General features: G+C 41.4%; 1 protein-coding gene across 1 annotated transcript in view; it reads right to left on the bottom strand.

Moving 5' to 3' along the window:
- capn9 (calpain 9) overlaps positions 1 to 9,347 on the bottom strand; it is a 20,151-nt gene extending 10,804 nt beyond the window's left edge. Inside the window, exons 1-13 of the mRNA XM_069168000.1 lie at positions 9,027 to 9,347; positions 8,058 to 8,127; positions 7,847 to 7,965; positions 6,452 to 6,585; positions 6,114 to 6,282; positions 5,941 to 6,024; positions 5,634 to 5,719; positions 3,992 to 4,069; positions 2,864 to 3,024; positions 2,506 to 2,663; positions 514 to 722; positions 181 to 217; positions 32 to 112 (exon numbers count right to left, since the gene is read on the bottom strand). Of these exons, the coding sequence (XP_069024101.1) occupies positions 32 to 112; positions 181 to 217; positions 514 to 722; positions 2,506 to 2,663; positions 2,864 to 3,024; positions 3,992 to 4,069; positions 5,634 to 5,719; positions 5,941 to 6,024; positions 6,114 to 6,282; positions 6,452 to 6,585; positions 7,847 to 7,965; positions 8,058 to 8,127; positions 9,027 to 9,233 (1,593 nt within the window). The 5' untranslated portion in view covers positions 9,234 to 9,347. The remainder of the gene's footprint in view (positions 1 to 31; positions 113 to 180; positions 218 to 513; positions 723 to 2,505; positions 2,664 to 2,863; positions 3,025 to 3,991; positions 4,070 to 5,633; positions 5,720 to 5,940; positions 6,025 to 6,113; positions 6,283 to 6,451; positions 6,586 to 7,846; positions 7,966 to 8,057; positions 8,128 to 9,026) is intronic.
- Positions 9,348 to 10,000: the final 653 nt, after the last annotated feature.

The following is a 10,000-nucleotide window of genomic DNA, read 5'->3' as shown; positions in this document are numbered from 1 at the left end:
AGTAATGTCAGAGGAGTTATTGTTTCCTCACCGCACCAGCCAGCTGTTCGAACAGCCTCCTCAGGCCTTTCTCCTCGTCGCTCTCCTCCTCGGGAGCGCTGGGCATCGGCGGCTGGCGGGAACAACACAGTCAGCGCCGGCAGACCCGACGGGTCGATCAAACCAACGTTATCTACTCACATCTGGCAGGTCGGCGTCAACGCTGCTCCCCATCTCTCTGTGGAACAGAACCACACAGACACCTCGTTTTAATGGGTTTTCTGCTGCTGAATATTTACAACACTTATTCTGGACGACCATAAGAATGTTATTCATATTAGATTAAAGGCCCTGGAACACTTAAACTCTCCGCAGAGATAAAATAATGTTTGGGCTAATTTGATTGTGTATTTGATTTATGAAGGATTTAGCAGAGGAAAGAAAACGGAAAGAAAAATAAAAAATGTAAGTTTAAACCTTTTTTTAAACCTTTCAAGGACTCTTTAAGTTTTATACAGACTATTTAACACTCACAGTGCTCCGGCCTTCTTCTCCGAGAAGATGCGGATGAGGAAGTCGGCCTCGTGGTGCGGCTGGAAGGTGGTGGGCACCAGCAGGTATTTCCCAGGAGGCAGCGTGAAGCGCTCTGACACCTCCCGCATGTTGACGTAGGTCCGGCTGCGAGCTTTGGACGCGTGGTAGCGGAAGAAGTCCTTCCCCACCTGGTCCTCCTCATCCGGAGCCTGGTGGATTCACCGCAGTCGGATCAACACATCTGATATCTTTACTTATTTTACCATCTTCAGTCGGTCATCTCTCGTGTCTTACACATATATCCAACATGTTCAGATGACGAGAGCAATTCAACTATTTCAACATGTTCATGAAGATCCTGATGTCATCCTCAGGCCTCATTAATAGTCTACAAATGAAATAAATACAAACAAAAATCATTGAAGAATATTTCTTTACTTCTGTTGTTTTTCTTATTCTGCTGACAGCTCGCTCAAACTGTTGCTGGAAAGGCCTTCAAATAAAGTTGCAGATGAATTTGTTCCTCAGAGGTCAGTACGGGTTGTTCACAACTTCAGTTTTTTTCAGCTCACGTTGACGCTCGCTCGGTCACTCTGGAGATTCGACCAATCAGCAGCCGGCGTCAGTGGGTAGGATGGCGATGACGTCAGCAGTGGTAGAGTCTCATTAAAGCTGCGCTGATCATTTAACATGAACCAGAAAGATGGAAGACTGCAAACAACTCCCCGACAAATAATACATTCACACCAGGAATTCTGTTTGTTGTAACAGCCGGCTGCAGTACGGAAACCCGGAGGGGCCATGGAGGGAAAAACTGGGTGCACGATTTATTAACTGGAGGCCACGACGTACTAAATCATGCGCACATTTTAATTAGCCTGAAGCCTTTTTAGTGACTCTAAATATGTCAGACTGGCTACGCTATCAACAAGGCAAACATCAACTCTGTTAACTAAGGACAGCTGTGATGAAGGATGTGAAGGATTATTGTTAGTAAAAGTCAATAACGATGATATTGAGAGTTTGTGATTATATCGTTAGCAACATGCTAACTCTGAGGATGCTATCGCCTTTATAGTCGGTCAGCTGACAGTTGAAGCAGGTGACCTTCATGCTGAGAGGAGGAACTGTTCTGCTGAGCTGTTTCTAAATATAAATTGATCTGGTGAGCACAAGTTAATTAAAACGTGGGAACGAATTAATTAAAATGTGTGTACGAATGAATTCAATGAATGAATGAATGAATTCAAACGTACATAGAAATGAATTCAAATGTGGAAACGAATTAATTAAAATGTGCAAAAAAAAATCATTAAAATGTATATACGAATGAATTAATACATCCGTATAAATGAATTAAAGCATGCGAACAAATGAACTAAAACGTGCAAAAAAAGCATTAAAATGTACTTACGAATTGACTAAAACATGCGAACAAATTAATTAAAACGTGGAAACGAATTAATTAAAACATGGGAACGAATTAATTAAAACGTGGAAACGAATTAATTAAAACATGGGAACGAATTAATTAAAATGTGGGAACGAATTAATTAAAACATGGGAACGGATGAATTAAAACGTCGGAACGGATGAATTAAACGTGGGAACAAATTTATTAAAACATGCATAGGAATCAATTATAAAGTGGGAATGAATGAATTAAAACGCGTACAAATGAATTAAAATTTGTACAAATTAATTAAAACATGGGAATGAATTAATTCAATTGGAAACGAAAGGCTATTTCATGTGCACAATTTAGTATCTCGTGGCCTCGATTTAGTATTTCGTTTAAATCTTGTTTCTCTCTATGGCCACTCCGGTGCTCCGTAATTTAGGCCTCTTACTATTTAATCCAAAGAATCTAATTCTGCTCTGAGTTGACTGATCACATCACTGCCAGGAAAACACTGGAACATAAATCTTCCATCATTCACCACAAAGTGACACCACGAGGAGAAAAACATATCAGCTCAGTGTCCTTCTGACCTCGTACACTGCGAAGCCGATGGTCTCCATGTCCAGACCCTCTTTCCTCAGCTTCCGTCGGTTCTTCTGCATCAGAGCGATCACCACGCTGCACACGTCGTCCTCGTCGTCGGCGTCCGCCAGCTCCAGCTTGAACTGAGGGTTCGTCCAAAACGTGTCTGCAGATGAAAGATTCATAACTTGAGAGACGGTGGTTTAGGACAGAAACACCAACTGAAATAAGTTTCGCTTTCACCGTTTAATGCCAAAAATCAACAAATCAAACATGGAAAAAAAAAGACATTCAATTCCTTCTACGATAAAATCTGTAAGCATTCCTGACTCTTGGCTGAGTTTGGAGAATATGTTTCATTCTCACCGACGAAGTTTCTGCAGCCTCCAGCAGTGGAGCCACGGATCCAGTTTCCCTCGAACATGTTGACCTCCCAGTGGCGCTTCGTGTTGTCGGTCAGGGAGTCCGGGGTCAAGTTGCAGATCTCCACCTTATCATAGTTCCTCTTGAAGTCCTCAAACTCCATCCTAAAATCATAAAAAACATGATGTCATCACAACATTTTGTGTACGTGTATTCACAGGAATCCTGCTTTGCAACATACACAAAACACACCACAGTCTGAACCAATCAGCAACCATCAGTGATGTCATCAACCATCAGTGATGTCATCGTTGATTTGTGAATGTTATGAATCCTCCAGTTCAGATTCTGTCCGTCACCATCTTGTTAGTTCGGAGCGGTTTGGAGCAGGAAGTGACCATATTGCACAGAAAAATGCCTTGAGGTAAATTTGTGTTATTGAGCAATATACGTGTAGCTGACGCTTCTTAGAGCAGCATATGTTAACGAAACAAAGAAAGCTGCAAAGTCTGAGAAAAAATATGAAGTGTTACTTTTATTGGTTTAAAACCATCTCCTACTTCTTACAGCTAAACAAACCATTGAAAAACTCATTGGATCATCAAAAAAAAAAAAAAACTACAATCAGAGATGTAGCATATGTTTTCGTTAACAAACATGTTGCTATGACAACACCAGAAGTTAACCTGCGCGAGTTGCAGTGTTTTTTCTTCTTTGACGTAGCTAAAACACATTTTGCTTGGTGTCATTTCAGGTTAGCTCTCATTTGTTTCCTAGTTTTCATGTTACATCAGCAAATAAAATGTGAATATGGACATCAGTACGAAGCGTGGACTCTTTCATGACCAGAGTATTTACGTTAGTCGTGATATTTACTGAAATGTGAAATTTAATGGTAACAAAATCAGATGTAAATACTCAACATTTACACAACGAGATCATATTAAAGCCTTATTTCACAGGACTCTAAGCTTCTTCATTTGGCCTCTGGCATAAAAAGTTCAGCCCAACATTTCTAAGCCTCTATTTATTCTACCTCTACATTCACTGCACACTAAAGCAACATTACATTATAATCCCAGTGCTAAATTAAAACTATCAATTTCTTAGTCTATAATCGTGCGGACTCACCAGAATTCACCATCTTCTGTTGACTTCTGCAGGATGCGAGTTTTATCAGCTTTGTCAACATAACTCCACTCTCTGGAACTGAAACACAAAACTATTTATTATAACCTGAACATACGGGAAACAGAGAGAAGCAACAACCAACCAAAACACACGCCAACAGCCATTATTTTTAAAAAAAATATTTTTTTTACCTTCAATCTTTTATAAATCACATTTGGATTTTTTTGGACTGATGAGTATGACATTTTTAAGTCTTCATAACATGCATTTAAACATATAACAAGTGGCTTTATGTTGAAGAATGAATAAAATAATTCTACATTTAGGCCTTTAAGATTAAGATGAGTGTGGTGCGCAATTAATTTGTTTAATTTCAGTTCACATAATGATAAAAACCACAAGATATTTACTGTGATGAGACTTTAAAAGTAAAAATCAAATGTGTAGGACTGTCTTTGGTTCAGAAAAATTATTACGTCATGCCAAATGAATATCAAAACATGTTAAAGCACTTTGTCTGAACCTGAATATCAACAACTAAAGGATTTCAGAAGCTCTCCACTGTGCAGCTGCTTTAGTAATACAGATCATTATAGGAGTCCACCTTGTTTTTTGCTTTAAATATTTTCGTGCTTTTTTGTTTTTTAAATCCCACTGAGACATAATTTTAATCTAATAAACTACAGCACAGCTGTAAGCTCTCCTCTCAACTCAGGAGGGATCACTGAACAAACCTTTTTCATGGCAGACATTTTGACTTGTCGTTAAAAGAAAAGCACGAGGAAACCATCTTTGTTTCTCTTCATAAAGTCTCTTGAGAAGCTGAGTTACTTGCACAATACCAAGACGCTGAAACGTCTTAATTGAAATATCGTCCTGTGTCATAGCGAAACATCAAACTTTGCCGCATCGCCATAGCGACACCCTTCACCGAAAACGCACGGACTTCTCAAAATATCATCACCAACATCTTAAAGCTTTTCTGACCCGATTGGAGACTGTTGTCATCAACCAGCTTGAAGAAGCACGTGAAAGAATGAAAAATGTCATTTCCTGTTGCCACTAGGTGGCGCTAGGAAGAGGACCGAATATTACCATCAAGATGTCTTCAGGGTGGGACTGTTAAAGAACATGTAAAGTTTGAGGAAGATCGGACAACGTACATTCAAATAACAGCAAAAACGTGAAACGCTCAAAATGGCCGCCACATCACAGACACACCGTTAGACAAAAACACTTTTTTGTTAAATAACTTTTCATCCCAAATATGCGAAGACTGCACACACCAAATTTCAAATCAGTCCGATAAATTCTGTAGGAGAACTTCGTTAAAGTACAACACGTGTGAATCGCCAAAATAGTCACAAAATTCAAAATGGTGGACTTCCTGTTGAGGTTGGCTCGTGGTGCCATGACAGTTTTAGATCGAGCTGTGAAACACGTGTCCACCGAATTTCGTTCATGCAGGTGAAAGCGGCCTTGAGATCTCACGTTGCGACGCCAATGGCAAAAGCTTATGAAATAAGGTGTCCTGAACCTGTCTGCTCCTGCCGGATCAGATCACCTGGATGTGGATCTGCTTTTCATTTGTTTCCACGCGTGTTGTGCTTCTGTAAAGTGCTGATGAAGCGTCCGTTCTTACTTGTCGCTCCAGGGTCCGTTCCACTCCACCTGACCCCACGGGTTCCTGACGCGGATCAGCCGAACCGTCTGACCTCTGAAATTCACCTGAAACGCAGACAGAACGCTTTATTATGACAGTAAAAGACTTCATTGTTAAAATAATTGGCAGTTTTGAAATGTTGCTTTGTTTAACTGCTCTTTTTTTTCTTTCTTTGGAAGCCTTTAATAAAAGCTTTCTATCTTTTAACTTCACACGTTCGTCAGCTTGCAGAGCTGATGCTGGTTCCAGTCAGAACTCAATACCGGCTCTCTGTGGGGGGTCTCACCTCCTCCAGGCCTGTGATGGAGTACGCGTGTCCCTTCACCAGGCCGGAGGACGTCTTGGCCTCGGACTCTGCAGAGCTGGTGATCTGCAGAAAACAGAAGAGCCGGCTACAGTACTTCATGTCATGTGATATTTGAGGGGCGGAAATGAACAATAACGGAATGAGGTGTTTACATCGATAGAGCATCCCATCATGGAGCCTCGGTCATGGGCCTTCTTCATCACGGAGAACAGGTTGTCTGGAGCTTTCTTGGTGTCGTACATCTCCCCCACACCGCCGGTGAAATCCTCCATGGCCTCCATCGTGCTGCCGCCCTTCAGCGACTCGTAGCTGCCGTGCATTCTGGAATAAACACATCGAATCGGTCAACGCGGATGTGACAAAGACAAAAGCAGAAACAACACAGCCACATTTTATGAGTTTAAAAGGATTTTACCACCGAGGAGGAGGTAAAGTGTTTCACTGCTATCGTATGTTGCTCAGTGGGTAGAAACGATGTGAGGTACATTACTTGGCGTAAGCTTTCTCCAGCAAGGCGCTCCAGAACTCGTCGTTGGAGGCCGAATGAACCATGACGAGCTGATTCCTGACGGACGGCAGCCGGTCGTCCACCACCACATCCAGCCAACGGTTGTGTTGCCAGAACTGAGGGAGCAGAAAACACGGAAAAAAGACTTCTGTTGTGAAAGAAGTTTGGCTCATTTGTGAGCAGCGACCAACACATTAACATCTTCACAGAAAAAAAAAGAAAGAAAGATGATGGTGAAATATCTGGTTTTAAAAGAAAAGACTTTATATTTTGAGAAAGAATTTAAACCTTTCAACAGCTTTTGTGGATGTGAAGTTTGTTACCGCTTCATCCTGTACAAGGTATCACATGTAGTTTAATTTTCATATTTGATTTATGGATTAAAACTAGGTTTGGAAAAAATAATTATGATTTTTTTTTTTTTTATCAGTCTGAAGTTTCTTGTCACATCTGTTTTACTTTAATTTGACTGTTACATTGTTTTTATGTATGCTTTACAAATAAAGTTTATTATCATTATTATATATATATATATAATAATGATAATAAACTTTACCACGATACTACCACCAAACCATGATAGTACCACGATACTACCGTGATAATACCACCAAACCATGATAGTACCACGATACTACCGTGATAATACCACCAAACCATGATAGTACCACGATACTACCGTGATAATACCACCAAACCATGATAGTACCACGATACTACCGTGATAATACCACCAAACCATGATAGTACCACGATACTACCGTGATAATACCACCAAACCATGATAGTACCACGATACGACCGTGATAATACCACCAAACCATGATAGTACCACGATACTACCGTGATAATACCACCAAACCATGATAGTACCACGATACTACCGTGATAATACCACCAAACCATGATAGTACCACGATACTACCGTGATAATACCACCAAACCATGATAGTACCACGATACTACCGTGATAATACCACCAAACCATGATAGTACCACGATACGACCGTGATAATACCACCAAACCATGATAGTACCACGATACGACCGTGATAATACCACCAAACCATGATAGTACCACGATACTACCGTGATAATACCACCAAACCATGATAGTACCACGATACTACCGTGATAATACCACCAAACCATGATAGTACCACGATACTGCCGTGATAATACCACCAAACCATGATACTTTTACTCTGAAACCTGGGTTGGAGGTGCAGCGTTCTTTGGACCCACAGGTATCTCTAATTCGGATCTCTGGTCAGAAGTCACCATTGTTGTATAGTATATGTAGTACTATAAAGGAAATCCATACTGGAACATTTGGGAAGATGTGGAGTCTTTAGAAGGACACGTTAACCAAATGACCTGAAAGTGAAAGATGCCGGCGTATCTGTGGTCGAAGTCCTGGTCATGGGGGACGACTCGGGCCAATGTCTCTTTCTTCATGGTCAAAGAGGCGATGGCTGCCAGGAGCCAGCAGTCCCCTGCGGTGACAAACAAGAGCCTCATTCATAAAGGAGTGAAATATGTGCATTTAAAAAACTGACAAAGTCCGGCAGGTAACTGGAGCACCAACCGAGCTGTCCTTGGCAGATGTCCGTCCTGTTTGCACCGTCTACGATGAACTTTGGGTTGTCACACAGCTCCTGTAGGAGGGCCAAAAAACAGGAAAAGAAACAGGTTGATTTGTCTTTTTAAAGAACTGACAGGTGAGAGGTGACATCGGTGCCAGCGATAGGTGTGTTCACATTCCTGGCATATTAATCAGCCTGAAATGCCAGTCAGCTCAACGCTAAACACACACCTCACAGCATGCAGGCAGCCGAAGCATTCGATGTGGAGGAACGCCCAGCACAGAAATGTGTAGTAGTTGTAACAAACGTGAGGGATGAGCTTTCTACTCTACTCTACTCTACTCTACTCTACTCTACTCTACTCTACTCTACTCTACTCTACTCTAGCCAGGTCAGTGATGCAGGTATGTCAGCAGGTAAGGACGTTGGAAAGGAGTGAAAAAAAGAAAATAAGATATTATAACATGTCTTTAAAGATTTCATTGAAAAAAACACTGTTTCCACAAGTGTCCTGTCTGAAGCTGATCAGCTGCAGCACGACGCCTCCTGCAAACGGTGTTTTACTGCAGATAACATGGAGGCGTGAGGGCACAAAGTCTCACCGACAGGAAGCTGTGCTGCACTTCTCTCTATTTACACAGTTCTCCTGCAGAACTGGTTTTACAGCTACAACTGCTTTATACTGAGGGTGCTGTATTATCAGTAATGTGTCAATTAATATCACAAACTGCCAAATGACGACAGTAAATTGGACCAGTATGACAGCAAATGTTGATCCATCATAAAACAGTCTATGAACAGTTCACTGCAGAACAGCATGTCATTCAATTTGTTTTTAAAACCCATAAATATGCTAAATTGATTAGCTTTAGAAACCACTCATGAACTTAAGAGGACGTAGTTTGAGCCATTTTACAACTTCAGTCCTCCTCCCAGCAACATCTACAGAAGAAGAAGAAAGATCTGAGTACCCGGGGCCTTTTCCATTCAAACGCCACAGGAACGCTGTGGCTGAAGAAGAGCGATGAGTCAGCGGCGGGGAAGTCGGGATCCTCGAACAGGACGCCGTTCTGGAGACATTCCCTCCTCAGCTGCTCGAACGACTTTCCATCCGACTGGGTGTCCACAGCCGGGACGGAACCGGAGCCTCTGCCGGACAGAGTGGAGTGGAGGGGCATCTTCTTCTTCTTCTTCTTCTTCTTCTTCTTCCTCTTCTTCTTCAGGGAGATCTTCAGCAGGTGCAGCAGCAGGCGTCAGGTGAAGAGTGACGGGGCGAGTGGCCTGGTGTGTTCGGTGAAGGAGCACACCCTCCACACAGAAACAGGTTTGTCCTCCTGTTCCAGCGAGCCTCGCCCCTGATGACTGTCTCATATGAAGCAGAAAAAACATATCTGACAACGTCCCAATGAAAACCACCGGAAGCATTCAGTGGTCGGGAAAAAACAAACACCTCATATTTGTACTTCACTCTTTTATATTTGTTATATTTCGGCACGACACGAAATGACCACAAGTAGAAATAACTAGAGCACAGAAACCGAAATGAGCTGAAAAACACAAAACAACTGCAAGCAGATTAATCAGGACACAAAAAAATACGTTTTTTTTCTTCATCTATTTGTTATTTCCTCCAAACTTTCACACCTTTCATCATCCGTTCAGTTACTTTTAGTTCCTCTCACCTCTATCTCATGTTTTATCACACCTTCTGATTAACTCTATCTTTTATCTGTTTAATGCATTGTACTCATCTTTTATGTTCGTTTTTAATTTCTAGTTCTTATCTCACTATTTTATCACTCTTTTATTTCTTTTATCTCTGTCGTCTTGTGTCCATTTGTCTCAAAGTGGTTTTTAAATGGCCTTTTTTCCTTTTAATTCGTTTTTAATCATGTTTTTAATTAGTTTTTTTCCGGTATGCACTTGTCAGTGTGACAACAGCAGT

This window comes from Embiotoca jacksoni, unplaced genomic scaffold (genome assembly GCF_022577435.1).
Source record: "Embiotoca jacksoni isolate LCO1_2020_lvr unplaced genomic scaffold, fEmbJac1.0.p SCAF_4, whole genome shotgun sequence".
Taxonomy (NCBI): Eukaryota; Metazoa; Chordata; class Actinopteri; family Embiotocidae; genus Embiotoca; species Embiotoca jacksoni.
Note: the sequence above shows the minus strand (reverse complement) of the source record. Positions and strands in the feature narration are given on the sequence as shown.